We start from the raw sequence: 20420 nt of genomic DNA, 5'->3' as shown, positions 1-20420 counted from the left end.
TTTTAGTCAATGTAAATCTAAATTTTTGTTTTTACAACTTAAAATGTGAGAAATGCTCAAAGCCAAAGTACAGTTTTAGAACAGAATAAACTTGAGAAAAACAAATAGACAATAATAATGGAAGATGTTTTAAAAGAATAATTGCATAAGTAGCTATTTTCTAATCAACATGTTCTGACATGTTATTACTCCTGTCTGGGACTTGAACCCTGGGACTCTGGCCCTGAGATAGGGTACATGTTGCAGAGGTAATGGCCCTATAATTTCATTTGTATTGCGATATTTTTTTTATATATGGCCTAAGATGTTCTGATGTATTTCATAAGAAATGTACAAGGCCAGAAATTTTTCACAGTCCCTAATTGCCCTTCGTCATAGTGGCTTGGAGTTGAAAGTAAGTCTGAGTGGGTAACCTTTTTTCTTGCTTTTATAAGTGCTTTTAGAGCAAGATGATACCATTCAACATAACTAGCACTTATATTTTAAAAAAGCTGTAATTTTTAAAACCACCAATGCTGCTGCTTTTATAAAGCTTGTTCTTTGATTTCAAACTTTTAATCAACCTCTCCCACATAATGGTGTAGGTAGGTTTGGACCACAATTTAAGAAGTATTAATATTAATATTTAGAAAAATGTTTTTCATTGAACTTTAAAACAATTATGCCAGTCAGCCAGGGTTCAAGAAGAGTGTTAAACTTCCAGCTTGGATTATATGATAGCGCTGCAAGACTGATGGTATGTTAGACTGGTGACTCTGGTTCCTCTACAAACAACTGATTCACTATTGATCTTTTTAGGGAAGGAAGTTTGCCTTCGTTACAGGGTCTGGCCTAAATGTGACTCCAGGTCCACAGCAACGCAATTGGTTCTCAACTGCCCCCTGAACAGGCCCAGCAAGCCACTCACTTCAAGGCCAATAAGAATGGGCAAGAAATACTGGCCTTGCCAGTGACACCCAAGTCCCATGAAAGGATGAACGAAAGGAAGTTCAACAAGATCTCCCAAATACTATTCCTTCTGTGCAAACGTTTCCAGCCCTCCTGTTCTTGTAGCTCAGATGCAAAGTTCCCTACGTTTAGCTTAACTGTAACCGGTTCTTGAAATCACAGAATGTTCACTGTCATAAGGTGAATGGTCCATCAGGTTGGGTGGACCATACAGTATTTGTGACATATTGTGTCCCTTTTTGTGTTTCTGCTTCTTGTGTGTCATGTTATCATCATAATGAGATACTGAAATAAATGAATTGATTGCTCAGATTTCATATTCATGAAACAAGTTTCCTGTTGAACTGAGTAAGATAAATTAAGTTTGAGCACAAGGATAAAAAAAGTCTACCGTTAAAGGGGTAATAAAACAGGCAAGTGTTAAATCATTCACATTCAACATGCTCTTCAAATAAGATGGAGAAAGTGAGTTTGAAGTGGTTTTTCTGATCACCATCTTGCTTTGTCTCAAAAGAGTGAATAATAATACTGAAATATTTATGGCTAACTGTGAATTAGTGCTGCTTGGGGCAAAAGAAATGTACTCTAAATATACTCTAAGTATAATTCACAAAGGATTGGAGGAGCAAGAGATCTTGGGGGTTTAGTTGGAACATTCCCTTAAAGGCTGACTACAAAGGCCAGTGGGTGCAAGTGATTTATTAAAATGCCAATTAGAATATTATGTGTAGTTTTGAGAACTCTATTAGAGACCTGGTAAAGGTGCAACATTTCTTCAGTAAGATAGCTGAAATATTAACTTTATTGTCTTTTGTCATAATAAATGTGAAAGCTGGAATTCACTGAGTGTTCAGAGGATGGTTCAGGTTTTAAAATATGGGTCTGTACTTGAAACCTAAGATAAGCTACTTTTTTATGCAAAAGGATTATGATGGCACTGAATGGCTGATCTTGCTGTCAGTCATCAGAAAAGCATTACTGGAAGTGACTCTTGCAACCAGATCAATTCTGATACTCGAAGAGTAAACCAGTTATCCTCCTGTGAATTTCATGTAGATTTCTGGAGCATAATTGTGACATTCTCCCTGTGATAGGCATATCCTGAGGCTAATTAATAGGTTTCTTCAGTTTTAGCTCCCGATTCATTTCAGACTCTATGGGAGAGAGACGATTATCAAGTTCAACGCAAGTCATAGGAATTGACTGCCTTTCATTTTCTCTCTATACATACTGAAGTGTAAGTATTGGCTGCTGGGCATAGGATTTTTTTATATATAAAAAAAACTCCAGAAAAGACATTGAAAAGTTTGAGGTTAGAACAGATTGCTTAATTGTCAACACTGCAGATCGAGTAGGTAGAAGGCTTATAACTGTTTAAAAGTTTATTTTGCCAACTGGAGTGGGAAACTGAGAAATTCACTGTGGTGGCATCAAATTTCCTGAAATTGGAATTGAGATATGCTGATCAATACAGAGTCAATGAAATTTAGCTGGACATATGTCTGCAATGAATTGGGCATGACACCATAGTGGTTACCAGGGAGTATTGAAGTAGCAGGCCAGAGGAGATGACTTCTGATTGCACTGTGGTATGTGAAATTATTTGATTTGGCAGTTTTTTTTTTACCACCTGAGTTGGAAGGTTACTGGATCAAGTCAAACTCCAGGATTTGTGGAGTGTGTATTTCAGGGCTGGTAATTAAATGCAGTGCCCAAGAAAGTAATGCCGGGGATACTTGTTCATTATGTAGCTTGGACAGGCTATTTGTCAAGCGGTTTATTAGTAAACTACTCTCCTCTTGAGAGGAAACTTGTGATTGTCTGCTTGTGTTTTGGGTTAGCTTTGTGCCTTTCAACTGGCCTATTCAAAGTACTCCCAATCTGGAAGCATTTGCTGGCTGTACGGGCCTAGGTAATGGCGAATGTTTGTTTTATTGCTAATAGCAAGTTCACCAAGACTAACCTTTTGTGATTTGTTTTTAAAAAAAAGTTGATTTCCCTTCCCGACCTCAACCTGTACACCGTGCATATTTTTGTTAAAATTTCAGTTTTGTAATCTTTGATAATTCCTCCAAATGCATTCTGTATTTTTTAAAAATTGTGCTCACTATTTCAAATGTGATGTAATTCATTTTGGGAGGTTAAATGTAAGAGGAATGTATACAGTAAATGGCAGGACCCTAAGGACCATTGATATATAGAAGAGATGTTGGGGTGCAAGTCCATAGCTCCCTGGAAGTGGGAACACAAGTGTGTAAGGTGATAAAGAAGCATGTTTGCCTTCATCAGTCAGAGCATTCAGTATCAACATTGGCAAGTCATGGTGCAGCTATGTAACATTTTAGTTAGGCCACATTTGGAGTATTGTGCACAGTTCTGGTTCCCACACTATAGGAAGGACCTGAAGGCTTTGGAAAGGGTGCAAAAGAGGATTACCTGGATGTTTCCTGGATTGAAGCTACAAGGAGAGGTTGGTCACATTTTGGATTGTTTTAGCTGGAGCTTCAGAGGCTGAGGGACAACCTGTTAGTATGTAAAATTTATGACAGGCATGAATAGCGTGAATCTTCAGTGTCCTTTTTCTAGGGTGGAAATGTCAAATGCTAGGGGCATAGATTTAAGGTGAGAGAGAAAGTTCAAAGATGTGCAAGGCAATTCTGCTACACGTAATAGTGGGTATGGGGTGGGGTATGGGGAGCAGATACATTAGCAAAGTTTAAGAGGCATTTAGACACATGAACAAGCAGGGAATAGAGGGAAATGGACTATGAACAGGTGAGTGGGATTAGTTCAGAATGGCATCATGATCGAAACAGATGTGGTGGGCTGAAGGGCCCTCTCCTATGCTGTACAGTTCTATGTTTTCTGATATATGTTCAAGCATCTTCTATATAGCATAATGTATCTGTAAATTGTAAAGCCATAGTTGTCAAATTCATTGTTCCTGAAGGTTGTTTTTTAAAAAAATATATACATTTGTGCGATGTATGTACTGCATTTTATGGTACCTGATAAGCGCACAGGTTCTCTGTGCAGCTTGAACCACCTTTTGTGTGAATGTGGGCAGTATGCATGCCTGCTCCCTGGAAGAGCTCCGTGCTGTCACCACCCTGTAAATGAGATGTGGCGTCTCAGCTGCGCACCTTGGTAAAGTATTTTCAATCTGTAAATACTGTAAATGGAAAACTGATTAACAGTTGATGGATTTTTGTTTTTTCAAGATTGCTGTAATCAGTTTCGGGCAGATGTAGCAGATTGCTATAGTGTGGCAGCGATTTCAGTGCTGAATTATTGCATAGTGATGTGACTGCAGATACAGGTTTTTGTGCTACATCGATAATTTCAAGCTTTGTATATTTTTAGAAGAGGCATATTGGGGGAAAAACTGTTTTAGTTCATTTTATTGATGACATTTCTTAATGGTGAACAAAATAAGCATAACCGTAGATTGCAATGTTTTAATTGTTTATTTTCCTGTAATGCATTTAAATGAAGATATTTTGAGAGGGTGGGGTGGAGTTGGTGGAGTGATGGATATATAAGCATGGTTTGGTGTGGAGCCAGTCTCTGCTATGCAGAGGTAGGAGACAGGTACACAGTTGAGATTTGGGAAATGCACTTCACATTTTCTCATGTCTTTTCACCATGATGCAAGGTAAAGTCATCCTGGAATAATATTGCACTGGTGTCTTTCCCTGTTATAAGGTTGCTTTTGAACAGGGATGATGGATAGTGGAAACAGACTGCTTGTATAAGCTAGCTCTGAAACCACTCCCAGTGTGAGTGGGAGGGAGCAGAAAAGAAGATAAAGTAACTGTGCATGTAAAGCTAAAAGAAATCTAATTTTTGCATTGAGTGCATTTAAAATTATAGCTTGTTTTGATTTCTGGATTCCAAGCTCACTCTTGCCATCTGCACCCCTCCCTTCCATTTGTCCCTCACTTCAATGGAAATTTGAGCTTTGTGCTGTCGCAAAGATGCAGTAAAACCTACCCCTGTTCTCCAGTGATCCATTGCCCTGCTATAACCTCTGTGTCTTTTAGTTGCTCATGGCAAAGTTGTCAGGATGATCAAAGAGAAGAATGGCATGCTTGTTATCAAAATATTAATGTTCATTTTAAAAAAATAATTGCCTGTGTATTAAATTGAGTAGCTTTTGTGCTCCTCTTGATTAATGTCCATAAAGATCAGATCAAATTGAGTGATTTTTCTTGGGGCTAAAAACAGTGTTCATGGTTTGTGGATGGTACTTGCTAGATATCTATTTTACCTAAATTTTTATAATCCCAACTATCGCATTAGATCTCCCTCTCTGCCCCTGGCTGCTGCTTCCTACTGCCTTAATGCTTTTCCAATGCTAATTGTACAATCAAAATGTGTTGCCAACATCAAGGTGACAGCTGTGATATCATAATTGTGTTTAATAGGTATGATCATCTAGCCATTACGGAGACATGGTTACAAGGAGATCAAAGCTGGGAGCTAAATATTCAGGGGCATGTAACTTTTTGAAGGACAAGTCAGTGGGATAGCTTTGTTAGTATGTGTTAGAATAGGTACAATAGCTAGCAATAACCTTGGATTGGAAGATGTGGGATCCATATGGGTAGAGACCAGATAAAAAGCATAAGAAGCCGCTGTTGGTAATAGCCTATAGTCCTCCTAACAGTAGCTATACAGTGGGACAGAGAATAAATTAGGAGATAACGAGGGCATGTAAAAACGGCAGTACATTCATTTTGGGTGACTTCAATCTTCATGTAGTTTGAAAATTAATTGGCAAAAGAAACCATGAGGAAGAATTCAGTGTATATACCAGATATACGTAACACATATATGCCAATCTTTTCCTAGCTACTGCTGCTTCTGAAGAAGAGACACCAGATCAGAAATGTTAATTCTGCTTTCTGTCTGCCAGACCCGAGTTTTTCAGCAATTTCTGTTTTTGTTAATTCATAGTGTATTTGGTAGTTTCCTTGAATGATATGTTGTGGATCCAACCAGGGATCAGATTATTGTAGATCTGATGTATAATGAGACAGGTTTAATAAATGATCTCTCCGTATAAGATCCTTTCGGATACTGAGACCAAAATGTGGTAGAATTTAGTATTCCGTTTGAGTGCAAGAAACCTGGGTCAGTAACAACTTAAGGGTAATTATAAAGGATTGAGGGCGGAGTGTGCTGGGAAAGGAATTTAGCTAAAGATAGTTGATGAGCAATGGCACATCTTTTAAGAAACTAACTCATGGCTGTTAACAGATGTACCCCAGTTAGGAAGAATGATTCCAGGAAGGAAATAAACCAATTATGAGTTACCAAAGGAAATTAAAGTTCATATGGCAAAGATTGGTAAGACAGAGAATTGAAAAGGTTTTAAATGCTGACAAAGGATGGCCTAAAAAAGGCAGAAATAAACTTCAGCAAACTAGCAAGTAATATAAAAGCTGATAGCAAGAGCTTTAAATATATAAAAAAGGAAAAGGAGCCAAAGTGAACATGGGTCCCATAGAAAATGAGGCCAGAGTGGGAAATAAGTACAACAAATATAAACCAGTGGTACTAAAGGCCAATAAATTCCATGGACTGATGCATTGCATCCCAGGATATTAAGGTAAATAGTTATGAAAGTGATGAATGTACTGGTAGTAAACTTCCAAGAATCCTTCTAAGTAAGCCCTAGATATTTGAAAAATGGCCATCATAACACCCCAATGCCCATGCCTCCATGACCAAGCTCTCTCCAGGAGGTAGGTTTAAGAAAAGCAAACAAACACTTGAGGTGAAAGAAAATGAGAAAAGAAGTAAACAAAAAAATGGACAGAGTGGACGAGCCATGGACTTATAACCAGGATGCTGCCTACATTGCCAGTTATGAGCATGCATTTATAATGCCTGAGAAATATTAAATTCTTTTGAGATGGTAATATGGAGAATAGATTAAGGAGTATCAGTAGAAATAATATATTTGGGTTTCCAAAAAAAAAAATAAGGTTATTGGATAAGAGCCTGTGGTGTTGAAAGTAGGATACTAGCATGGATAAAGGATTCGCTAACTAACAGAAGACAGGGTTGGGATAAGGGGGGCATTTTCAGGATGGTAACTGTAATTAGTGGTGTCCCATAGGAATCACAATTATTTACAATAACTTCCTTCGCCCAAGTCATTAATGTATAATATACTGTAAAAGAAATTTCTGGATGATGCAAAAATAGGTGGGAAGGCAAGTGGTGCGGGTGATACAAAGATACAAACAGGGATATAGACAGGCTAAGTGAGTGGGTAAAAACTTACAGATGAAATTTAATGTGGGAAAATGTGAGGTTAGGCATCTTGGTAGGAAGAATAGAGGAGCTGAATATTATTTGAATAGAATAAGAATGCAAAAAGCTGCAGCAACACAGAGGAATTTGGGGTGTGGTATCCATATATGAATCACAAAAATACCAGAGTACAGATTCACATAGTAATAGGGAAGGCAAATGGAATGTTGGCCTTTTTATTTCAAAGAAAATGAAGTATTAAAAATAGGCAAGTCTTGCTGAAACTATGCAAGGCATAGTTAGAACATGCTGAGAATACTGTTTTGGTCCCCTGTCTAAAGAAAGATATACTGGCATTGGATGCAGACCAGAGAAGGTTCCTTAGGTTGATACCAGGAATGGAAGGACACTGTTATGGGGAGAGATTGATTAGTTTGGGCCTGTACTCCCTGGAATATCGAAGAATGAGAGGTGACCTTATTGAAACACAGGATTCTTACGGGGCTTGACAGGGTAGATGCTGAAACTTTGTTGGCCCTTCTTGTGGAAGAATCTCAGACCAGAGGGCATAACCTCAGAATGAGGAGTTGTGCTTTTAAGACAAAAATGAGGAATTTCTTCTGAGTCAGAGTCATGGAGTGTAATGACTTTGTAGAATTCTTTACCACAGAAGGCTGTTGCAACTGCATTATTAAATATATTCAAGATAAAGATTGACAAATATTTAATCTGTAAAAGAATCAAGGATTATGGTGATTGTGCAGGAAAGTAGAGTTCAGGATTACCAGGCCAGTCATTGAATGGTGGAGCAGACTCAGTGGGCTGAATGACCCTACTACTTTTCCTATGGTCTTATGGTTGCTCTCCTTGCAACAGAGGTTTCTGTGTTATCACCCCTCTTACCTGTTGTCCACTGCCCTCACCTTGCTACTATCTACTGACACCACCTTCCTGTTAGCAACATCTGTTGCTGCACGGCTTGATACTTTGAGCCTGTAGGTGCCACCTAGTGGTGATGGCAGTAAACACGCCTTTGCAAATGTTACCCTGCTCAAGGCAGCTTTCTGATCACTAAGAATAAGATTGGGATAGGCCAAGCATTTTGTTTTTCCTGTTCCAAGTATTTATTCCACTGAGTCTGCTTTTGAGGTCACAATATTGTGTTTTTAGTGTTTATTGGTAACTAACGCACATTAAGTAGCACAGATTAATTTGACATTCTAATACAGGTTTAACAACTCAGACAGCAAGTTGCAATAATTGTATGCATCCTCCTGCTGGCTGGCTTCTGGCAAACTGCAAATGATAGTTGGTTATGTAGTTTTAGCCTGTGTTTGACTCATTTGCATGTTCATGTCTTAAAACAACAACACTGTTTCTCAGGAAAAATGAGATTCAATTAAATACATTAAAAGTGGAAACGTTAGAGTATTCGCAACACTAATTAAACAGAAGCAAGAATTTTTAAACTTAATCTATAGTACAGAAAAAGACCCTTTGGCCAATTCAGTCTGCACTGGTCAAAAAACACCCAGCAATCCTATTCTAATCATTTTTTTTCTGCACTTGGCCCAGAGCCCTGTATGGCTTGGCATTCCAAGTGTGCATCTAAATACTGAAATGTTATGAGGGTTTCTGCCTCTACAGGCAGTGTATTTCAGATTTCTACCACTCTGAGTGGGAGTGTGGAGGGAAACCTCTCATTGCCTCTAAACCTCATACCTTAAATCTATACCCCATTGTCATTGATTCCCTCCTTCAAGGGGAGCAGTTTCTTCCCGTCTATACCCTTCATAATTTTGTATGCCTCGATCATGTCCCCACTGTCTTGTCGGCTCGAAGGAAAACAACCTCCGTCTATCCCAATCACTTTTCATAACTATAACTCTGTCCAGGACCCAGGCAACATCCTGGTAAATCTCCACTGCATCTTCTCCAGTGCATTCCTTTAATGTAGGTTTCAGAGCTGCACGCAATACTGTAGATCTGGCATAGCCAACTTTTTATACAGTTCTGGCATCATCTCCCTGCTCTTACCTTTACTATCCAAAGCATAGTATTTATTATCCCAAATGCTACCTCAACCACCTTTTTAAAGAGACTGGTGGACGTGGATACCAAGGTCTCTGACCCTTCGTGCTGCCCAACATGCTGCTGTTCATCGTATTTGTCCTGTCCAAGTGCATCACAAGCACTTATTCAGATTGAATGCATTTGCCACTGTCAGCCCACCTGACCAGCCTGTCTGTATCCTCCTGAGAAGATAATTTTATCCTCCTCATTATTTACCACTTTGTGAATTTTTGTATCATCTGCAAACTTACTGATTGACCCTCCTACGCATATGTCTGAATAATTTATATATACCCCAAATAGCAAATTCCCCCTTCACTAATCCCTGTGGAACCCCAATGTGCACAATCTTCCAGTCACAAAATTATCCCTTGACCATCACTCCTTGCTTCCTGCCACTCAGCCAATTCTGGTTCCGAGGAATCAAATTTCTTTTGCTGTCAATCTTCCATGTAGGATCAAAAGTCTTACTGAAGTCCAATTAGACTACATCAAATGCATTTCCTTCATGTACACACCTGGTTATCCCTTCAAATATTCAATCAGGTTGGTTGGGCATGACCTCCCTTTTTAATAAAACCATCCAAACTGTTTATGATTACGGCCTGCTTTTCCAAGTGTCCAAGAGCCTTTATAATTTATAGGTAGTCTGGCAGTCCTTCCAGAACTTGTGTTGATGTCACATAGAAACATAGAAAATAGGAGCAGGAGTTGGTTATTGGATCCTTTGAACCTGCTCTGCCATTCATTATGACCATGGCTGATCATCCAACTTGATACCCTTTTCCTTCATAACTTTTTTTGATGCTTTTAGCTCCAGGTGCTATACCCAATTCCTTCTTGAAATTAAACAATGTTTTGGCCTCTATTGCTTTCTGTGTCAGTGAATTCCACAGGCTCTCCATTCCCTGGCTGAAGAAATGTTATCTCTGTCCTAATTTAGAGTGGGAGGGGAAAGATTCTGTTGTCTTAGTCCACTTAGATACCAATGATATAGGTGGAAAGAGGTTCTGCTGATTGGAATATGAGTAGCTCGTGGCTAAATTGAAAAGCAGAGCCAATAAGGTGGTAATCTCCAGATTACTACTGAGTCATGAGCTAATTTGGCGCAGGGTCAACAAGATTAAATTGATTAACACATGGCTTAAAGATTAGTGTGGGAGAAACAGGTTTGCATTCATATGATATTGGCACCAGTACTGGGGAAGGAGGGATCTATTTTGGTGAGACAGGCTTCACTTGAATCATGCTTGGAATAGAGTCCTTGTGAATCGCATAACTAGGACTGTAGGTGGGCTTTAAACTAAATAGGGTGAAGGGGTGGTTCAGTGCTGGGAAAAGGATTACTACTTAATAATGAGGTTGATTGTTACCAGAAAATAGAAGGAAGGGATAGAGTATGTGAATGTCATATTGTACCAAGGAATGACAGTGTAGGGAAACTTGATAACTGAATAGACTTAAAGGCTTTATACCTTAATTCACAAAGCATTCTGAATAAGGAGGTGAAATGTTTGTGCAATTCGAGGTCAACCAAGGTCACAACAACTTGAAAATAGTTCAAGTGGGAGAGGGCTCAGGCGAGGTTACTGAAGTTTCTGGAACAAGTAATAGGACAGAATGTGTGGAAAGGTTCAGGGATCTAACTTCAGGCACAGCCTGAGAAGAGGGGCAGTTGATGCTAGTCTGAGGATGTGTTTAAGCATGTGCAGTGTACAAAACAAGGTAAATAAGCTTGTGCAGATTGAAATTGGCGGCTATGATGTGGGCATGACAGATGTGGCTGTAAACTGATAACTAAATATTTAAGGATATGCATCTTATCAAAAGGACAGATAAATGGGTAGAGGGGGCAGAGTTGCCTTGTTAGTAGGAAATGAAAGTAAATCGATAGCAAGAAGTAATATAGAGTTGGGAGGCATAGAATCTGTGTGGGTAGAGTTGTGGAACCTCAAAGGAAAAGAGACCTTCATGGGAGTTGTGAACAGGCCTCCAAGCAGTCGCCAGGATGTGGGGCAGAAAATAAATCAGGAGATAGAAAAGGCATGTAAGAAAGGCACTGCTACAATAATCTTGGGAACTTCAGTATAGGGATGGACTGGGAAAATCAGGTTGGTAATGTATCCTAAGAAAAGGAATTCACAGAATGTCTGCAAGATGGCTTTTTTGGAGCTGCTTGTGCTAGAGCCCACAAGAGAACAGGTAGTTCTGGATTTGGTGATATGTAATGAGGCATACTTGATTAAGGAGCTATTGTGAAGGAACCCTGAGGGGACAGAAACCATAATATGATAGAATTCAGCCTCCAGTTTGAGAGGGAGAAGTTTAAATCTGATGGAACAGTATTACAACTGAGTGAAAGTAATTACAAAGACATGAGGGAGGAGCTGGCCAGAGTTGGAAAATGAGCCAACCAAGAAAGACAGTAGATCAACAATGGCAGGAGTTTCTGGGAGTAATTCAGGAGGTATAGCAGAAATTCATCCCAAGGAAGAAGAAACATGTGGTGGGATGAGGCAATCTCACTGACAAGGGAGACAGGAACAGCATAAAAGCAAAGTAAAAAGCATATAATGAAGATTGTGTGAGATGACGATCTCTGGGAAGCCAGAGGTTTGGGATGCTTTTAGAAACCAGTAGAGGACAACTAAAAAAGCAGTAAAGGTGGTGAAGATAATATGCGACGGTAAGCTAGCCAGTAATATAAAAGATGATTTCAAGAGTTTTTTCGATATATCAAAGATAAGAGTTGCAGGAGTGGTCATTGGGCAATTGGGAAATGAGGCTACAGAAGTAGTAATGGGGAACAAAGAAATGGTGGAGTAACTGAATAGGCACTTTTCATTTTGCATTGATTTTCACTCAGGAAGACACCAGCAACATATCAGAACATTGAAAGTCAGGGGGCAGAGGTGAGTGAGGTGGCCATTACTAAGGAGAAGGTACTGGGGAAGCTGAAAGGTCTGAAGGTGGATAAATAACCTAGACCAGATGGATTTCAACCCAAGGTTCTGAAGGAAATAGCCGAGGATATTGTAGAGGCATTGCTGGTGATCTTTCAGGAATCACTGGAGTCAGGGAAAGTTGCAGAGAACTGGCAAATGGTTAATGTACCATCCCTGTTGAGAAGGGAGGGGTTAGTCTACATTTGTAATATTGCATACAGTTCTGGTTGCCACACTACCAAAATGATGTGGAAGATATGGAGGGGCTACAGAGAAGCTTTATCAGAATGTTGCCCGGTATGGAGGGTATTAGCTATGAGGAGAGATTGGACAAACCTGGTTTGTTTTCACTTGAACATTGAGGGGCATGGATGGTCTGAGTCTTTTTCCCAGGGTAGAAATATCCATTACTAGGGGACAAAGGCTTAATGTTTAAGGGGGGGGGGGGGGGGGGAGGAGTTTAAGAGATGTGAGAGGCAATTTTTTTTATACAGTGTGGTACGTGCCTGGGATGTGCTGCTGGAGGAGGTGGTAGAAGTAGACACCACAGCAATGTTCGAGAAGCATCTTTACAGATACATGAACAGGGAGGAGATACAGGAGTATGGATCTCTGAGACAAAAGGTTTTAGTTTAGCAAGGCATTATGTGCCAGCACAAACTTGGTGGGCTGAAAGGCCTGTGCTGTATTGCTCTTTGGAGGCAGAAGATACAAAATTGTGTACACTGGTTAGCCAGATCTTGGTCGTTGGCAAGATTTTAATATCTTGTTATTAAGGATGAGATTGCGGAGCACTTGGGAAGTAATGTAAAGTAGGGCTGAGGAAGCTTGGCTTTGTCAAGGGGAAGGTCATATCTGACAAATCTGTTGGAATTCTTTGAGGAGATGATGAGCAAGTTAGACAAAGGAGAACCAGTGGTCACAATCAATTTGAATTTTCAGAAGGTCTTTGACAAGGTGCTGCATAGGAGGCTGCGAAATAAAGGGCAAGGTACTGGCATGGATGAAGGATTGACTGATTTGGCAGAAGGCAGAGAGTGAGGATAAAGATGTTTCATGTTGGCAGCCAGTGGCCAGTGAAGTTCTGCAGGAGTCTGTGTTGGGACCACATCTATTCACTCTATACATTAACGATCTGGATGAAGAAATTGAGGGCTAAGTTTGCAGATGACACAAAGATAGGTGGAGGGACAGGTTGAGGAAGCAGTGACAGCAGAAGGACTTAAGGTATGTGAATGACAAAAGTGCAGATGAAGTACATTGTGGAAAGTGTGAGGCTATGCATTGAAGAAAAGAGGTGTAGACTATTTTCTAAATGGGGCAAGGTTTTGGAAATCTGAAGCACAAAGGGTATAAGGAGTCCTATTTTAGGTTTCTCTTAAGGTTAACATGCAGGTTCAGTTGACAGGATGGGAATAATGCAAGAGCAAGGATGTACTGCTAAGGCATGTGTAAGGCTCTTGTCAGACTGTATCTAGAATATTGTGAGCAGTATTGAGCCCTTTACCTAAGGAAGGAGGTGTTGGCTATGGAGGGAGTCCAGAGGAGGTTTACAAGAATGATCCTGGGATGAAGGGCATGTCATATGAGGAGCAGTTAAGGACTGTACATCTGTACTCAAAGAGTATAGAAGGATGAGGAAGAATACAATTGAAACTTGCAGAATGCTGAGAGGCCTTGATTGAGTGGACGTGGAGAAGATGTTTCCACGAGTAGGAGAGACTAGCCACAGAGTGAGGGGATGACCTTTTTAGAACTTAGATGAGGAGGAATTTCTTCAGTCATTGGGAGGAATTTCTTCATCTATTGGTGGTGAATCTGTGAAACACATTGCCTCAGAAGGCTGTGGCAGCAAAGTTATTAGTGTGTTTAACATTTTTATTTTTCTTTATTCATTCATGGGATAGAGGCATCTCTGGCTAGGCCAGCATTTAATGCCCATTCTTAATTGCCCAGAGGGAGGTTGAGAGTCAACCACATTGCTATGGGTTTGGAGTCATATGTAGGCCAGACCAGGTAAGGATGGCAGTTTCCTGCCCTAGAGGACATGAGTGAACCCACTGGGGTTTTCCAACAATTGATAGTGGATTCATTGAATTCACATAACACCACCTGCCCTGGTGGGATTCAAACCCGGATCCCCAGGACATTATCTGGGACTCTGGATTAACAGTCCAGTGATAATACCACTAGGCCATCACTTCTCTCCAAGTAGATAGGTTCTTGATTAGTAAGGGGATCTAAAATTACAGGGAAAAGTCTGGAGAATGGGGTTAAGAAACATACAATCCGTGATCGAATGGCGGAGCAGACTCAGTGGGCCAGATTTTCCCTGGAGTGTTGGAGGCTGAGGGGTGACTTTGCAGAGGTCTTTAAAATCATGAGGGACACTGATAAGGTGAACAGCCAACTTCTGTCCTGCCACCTCCTTTATTGTGGCATTGGCAGCATCCTCATTGTGCTAAAGACTAATTCAGAGCACTCATTTAGTATCTCAGCAATCCCCTGTACCGCTACAACAAAACCTTTCTGTCCCTCATGGACCTACCTTTCCTTTTATCTGCCATTTTGTTTTTTGTATTACTTTTGTGTTGCCCACTAATTTATTCGCTCAAATACTTTGCTTTTTGTTTCCTTTTTCGTTGCTCTTCTATGCTTTCAATCGTAGGCTTGATTCTCTACTGAATTATGAACGAAGCATTTATCATGAGCCTTTTTATTTCCCCCAACTCATCATACTGTCAATACCTTAAGCCACCCTGACAGCTCGCTCTTTGGATGCCCTTCCTGTTCTTTTAATGTGAACATGTTGTACCCAAACCACGCTGCTGCCCATTTGCTTATTTATGGTTTCAGCTTTTTGTTTAAAATCCAACTTGGATTTTTTAAACACGCTTTTTAAAAACTCTCTCTAAAATTAGCCCCCTTCCAGCTGAATGTTTAACATTATTGTTTCTTGTTTTTTGTAAAATTTTTAGTTTTTATTTAGAATTATCCTCCTTTCACAGTTAAGTAAGTTATCACAGGCAGTTCTCACTGAAGCTCAGGCTGAAGGAGTTCAGATGAGGAAGTGGAGAGAGAGAGAGAGAGAGAGAGAGAGAGACCTGTGGACGAGGAATGAATGGCTGAACAACAGCTAGTGATACTGCCCAAATATTTTAAGAAGAAATTGAATAGCAGTTGAAATTTCTAGGGCAGGCAGGGCAGGACCAGACAAGGAAAACATGAGCATCGATAAACAGGTATTTTGCATGCCCAAGATGACTTGTTGTGAAGTTGTAGATGTGGTGCAGTTCTGTGTCAAGTATAGGAAACCCTCAACATTGTCTCTTAATCTGAGAAAGGACATTCTTGCTATTGAGGGAGTCCAGCAAAGGTTCACCAGGCTGATTCCCGGGATGGCAGACTGACATATGACGAAAGACTGGATTGACTGGGCTTCTACTTGCAGGAATTTAGAAGAATGAGGGCGGGGAAGTTTCATAGAAATATATGAAATTCTGTTGGGACTGGACAGGCTAGATGCAGGAAGAATGTTCCCAATGTTGGGGCCACAGTCTAAGAATAAGGGCCATTTAGGACTAAGATGAGAAAGAATTTCTTCACTCAGAGTTGTGGATCTGTGGAATTCTCAACCACAGAGATGGTTGGCTATATTCAAGAGGGAGCTGGATGTGGTCCTTGCAACCAAAGGGATCAAGGGGAATGGAGAGAGCATGAGAATGGGGTACTGAGATTGCATGATCAGCCACACTATTATTGAATGGTGGTGCAGGCTTGAAGGGCCGAATGACCTATTCCTGCGCCTATTTTCTATGTTTCATTAAGCTAGCACCTTTGATAATCATACCAATTTTTGGAAACCTTTTCTGTCGAGTGTTAGTAAATTTGTGTAGGGCCCTTAATGAAAATGAAAGCAGCACCCCAATATATCCTTAGAGTAATGGGTGATTTGCAGAAGCTATTCCTTTTGAGGACAATTACAGCTTTGTCCAGTGAGGTTTGTAATATAAAATTCAACGATGATCCCTGGAAGGAAAATTTTGTTCATCCAGAGGAGATGTTAGTCGATTCAAAGGAAATTTGTGATAAGTCTTAATTGTGATAAGTCGCTGTTTTAATGAAGCAAGGGGTAAAAGCTTGGAGTCTGAAGCTATAGTGAGAGAATGTGCAATGCATAACTCAAAAAAGAACAACAAAACGTTATTCAGTTAGATGAATGTAAAACAACTGTTCAGTGTCTGGTGGGTTCCTCTAAGCCATCAGTTTTAAATTTTGATTGCTGTGTACAGGAATTAGTAATTTTGCCCAGTGTGCAGAGGACCAGGAAATGTAGGAAAATTCTGTGCAATTAAATGAACATAATATCATAGATCCTTTTAACAATCTGTGCAATACTGTGCTCTGGATATGGCAAAGCTGTCTGGTGAAGGGGAGACTGGAGAAATGCAGGCAGCCTTTGTATAATTAAAGATTTGTAAAATGGTTGTTGAACCTCCTACAAATTATCCTTTAGAATCCAATATAAATCTGTCAAACTATAATCAGGAAGTATCAATATTTCGCAGAGTGTTTGATATAGACTTTGAAGTGGAGAAATTCCCTCGTAGCTCTGATGAAGAGGATTACAAACTCCGAAATGTTCTTCTGCTGAAACATACTCCATCGGTTCCTGCAATTGCTTTCTTCTGATCCAGAAACCTCTCGTGCACAGTTTGGAAATTCCTCCCTCTTTCGTTTGGCCTCAGCCACTTGGCTAAAATATTGAAGACTTGTTCTCCACCACTGATTTCTCCCCTAGCTGCTCCAGTGACCTTATCTGACAAAGTGGAAAATTGTTCAGATTTATCTGATACACACCACATAGGCTGAATCCAGTTGGCCAGTTGTTTCCCTAACCCAAGGGTAGCATTTCACCATCAAGGTGTCCTAGAAAAAGTGGAGTCAATGGGAATTGGGCAGGAAACTCTCTGCTGGTTACAGTCATTAGATTAGATTACTTACAGTGTGGAAACAGGCCCTTCGGCCCAACAAGTCCACATCAACCTGCCGAAGCGCTACCCACCCAGACCCATTCCCCTACATTTACCCCTTTACCTAACACTACGGGCAATTTAACATGGCCAGATCACCTAACCTGCACATTTTTGGACGTGGGAGGAAACTGGAGCATCCGGAGGAAACCCAAGCAGACACAGGGAGAATGTGCAAATTCCACAGTCACTCGCCTGAGGTGGGAATTGAACCCGGGTCTCTGGTGCTGTGAGGCAGAAGTGCTAACCACTGTGCCACCGTGCCGTCATACCACATACAAGGAAAGAGGATTATGGTTGTTGGAGGCCAAGCTTCTGAGTCCGAAGACATCACTGCAGGAATCTCTCAGGGTATTTTCTAATCATCTGGTTCAGCGATGTTATTAAACATGCCTAAAGCAGGCAGGACTTGAACCCAGATCTGGTTCAGAGGTAGGGATGCTACCACTGCACCATAAGAGTCCTATTTCCCCAATGTGGTGATGTAGACCTAACCATTTTCATCTGTTTCATCAATGACCTTCCTTCCACCATGAGGTCAGAAGCATCGATGGTCACTGATTTGCACAATATTCAGCACCATTTCCACGTCCTTAGATATTGAAGCAGTCAAGTTTTCAAATGCAGTAAGCCTGATGTGATTCAAGCTTGAGCTGAGATGTGGCAAGCAGCATTTGTTAGACACACTGTCAGGCTATGATTGTTTTCAACATGAGAATCCACCCATTTCTCCTTGACATTAATTCATTACCCTCTGAATCACCGACTGTCAACATCCTGGTGATTACCGTTAACCAGAGACTGAATTGGCCCAACTAGAGAACTAATGTGACTACAACAGCAGGTCAGAAGCTAGGGATTATGTGTGAGGTACTCACCTCCTGAATCCAGGTCCACATCTAAAATACTCCCATTTACCCAGATATCTGTAGCTCCAATAAGATGCCTGACTCATTCAGGAAGAGCAACCTGCTTGATTGACCTCTCATCTACCATCTTTAATGTACCAAGAACCCTACAGCACAGGAACAGGCCTTTCAGCCCTCCAAGCCTGCGCCAATCCAGATCCTCTATCTAAACCTGCTGCCTATTTTCTAAGGATCTGTATCCCTTTGCTCCCTGCCATTTATATATCTGTGTGGATACATCTTATTATGCTATCACTTTCACCCCTACCATCTCTGTTGGCGACGCATTTCAGGCACCCACCACCCATTGCGTGAAGAACCTTCCCTGCACAACTTCCCTTTCACTTTGAACTCATGACCCCAAGTAATTGAGCCAGTACTCTGGGCAAAAAGTTTCTTGCTATCCACCCGTCGACACCTCTCATGATTTTGAAGGCCTTAGTCAGGTCCCCCCTCATCCTCCTCCTTTCCAATGAAAATAATTCTAATCTCCTCAACTTCTCCTAGCTAGTACCCTCCATACCCAGCAACATCCTGGTGAACCTCCTTTGCACCCTCTCCAAAACATCCACATTCTTTTGGTAATGTGGTGGCCAGAATTGTACTCAGTATTCCACATGTGGATGAACCAAAGTCTTATACAACTGTAACATGATCTGCCAACTCTTGTACTCAAAACCCTATCTGATGAAGGAAAGCATACCATATGCCTTCTTGACCACTCTACTGATTTGCGTTGCCACCTTCAGGGAACAATGGACATGAACACCCAGATCTCTCTGTACATTAATTTTTCTCAGGGCTTTACCATTTATTGTTTAGTTCATTCTTGAATTGCATCTTCCAAAATACATCACCTATAATTTGTCCGGATTGAACACCATCTGCCATTTCTGTCCAACTCTCCCCTGCTGCCAGTTTGTGTTGCTGGTGAAGGGAATGTTGACCATTTATAAAATGCACTGCAAAGATACAAAGGCTGCTGACCATCTTCTAAAACCATGCCCTTTCTGTGTAGGAATTGAGAAGAAGCTAAATGAAGAGAAAGAAAGACTCACTCATACTTAACATTTTTTTGAGATCTTTGGCTGTAAAATGCTTTTGGAAGAGATTTGTTCACATTCCCCATTCTCATTTTTTATTGTGCGCACACTGCAGTTCAATTGTTTCTCCATTGTTTAATTCTACTACATTCTTCCTTTGAACTCTCAACTACATTATCCCTTTCAAGCGTGGCCAAGCTATCTTTTGTTCAGTGTTACCCTCCCTTTTCCTTTTTCTTTCCTTCACCTTTCTTGAGTATTTTTGCGGCCACAGATATCCAACCTCCATTCCTTTCTTGTTTAAATTGAGTGTCCATTATTGTTATGATATTATAATCCTGGGTGGTTATTTGCTGCTGCATTTTACCAATTTATTTTATGGCTGTGTACCCCAAATGCATTTTAATTTCCCTTACATGTTTCCCATCTGATGTGTACTATTACAGAACAATTCTTGACTCAACCTCTGCAAGTTTTGATCCTTCCAACGCTTTTGAGCCCTTGTGCTTTTGATTTTAATTAGCACTTTGACAGAATGGGAAGAGATGCAAATGCTGAATTTGCATTTTAATGGATTCTTATTACTGAGTGGAGCTGTAGTTATTTAAATGATTTATCTAGCCTAGTTGTTCAGCAGCTTTAAAACCTGAGAGTAGGAATTAAGAAGAAGCTAAATGAAGAGAAAGAAAGACTCACTATTGCTTAACATTTTTGAGATCTTTGGCTGTAAAATGCTTTTACATTCTGAGGAATTTTTTTGAAATGGCTGTTGAACATGTGGTCACCTTTCAATGCAACAATGTACAAGCTTCCATAAACCTAACTTTTGACTTAAGTATTCCAATTCTTGCCTGGTTGATTCTCCATATTCTGCCCAACATAGACTTGGTCAGCCAAACACTCTGCAAGTCCTTCTCAGCAAGTCCTGTTCACCCATTGCTATTGTGCTTACTGATGTACATTGGCTTCTTATCATTAACATCTTGAAAATGCTCATTATTATTTTTCAAATTCCACCATAATATTGGCCCATGCTAGCTCATTTTCCAATCCTTTGTGTTTTGTGGCACTACCAGTGTGCTAACTGGAATAGATTTTGAGCCCATCTAGTGGTTAGCACTGCTGCCTCACAGCATCCAGGATCAGGATTTAATTCTACCCTTGGGTGATTATCTGTGTGGAGTCTTCACATTATCCCAGTATCTG

At 40.4% G+C, this 20420-nt stretch overlaps 1 protein-coding gene across 8 annotated transcripts in view; it reads left to right on the top strand.

The window, feature by feature from the left end:
• arhgap39 (Rho GTPase activating protein 39) overlaps window positions 1-20420 on the top strand; it is a 556622-nt gene that overhangs the window by 21533 nt on the left and 514669 nt on the right. The window contains exon 1 of one of the 8 annotated variants that reach the window (XM_072576397.1): window positions 4008-4095. The exons of 4 other annotated variants lie outside the window; for them this stretch is intronic. Coding sequence is in view for 3 of the 4 variants with exons in the window: in XM_072576399.1 (XP_072432500.1) it covers window positions 4070-4095 (26 nt within the window). In the remaining variant the exon portion in view is untranslated. Of the gene's footprint in view, window positions 1-4007; window positions 4096-4475; window positions 4529-20420 lie in introns of those variants that run through there. 3 more of the 8 variants (XM_072576399.1, XM_072576393.1, XM_072576395.1) reach the window with 3 other exon arrangements.

This window comes from Chiloscyllium punctatum, chromosome 8, assembly GCF_047496795.1.
Source record: "Chiloscyllium punctatum isolate Juve2018m chromosome 8, sChiPun1.3, whole genome shotgun sequence".
Classification (NCBI taxonomy): domain Eukaryota; kingdom Metazoa; phylum Chordata; class Chondrichthyes; order Orectolobiformes; family Hemiscylliidae; genus Chiloscyllium; species Chiloscyllium punctatum.
The sequence above is the reverse complement of the archived record's forward strand: the minus strand, read 5'-3'. Positions and strand labels throughout refer to the sequence as shown.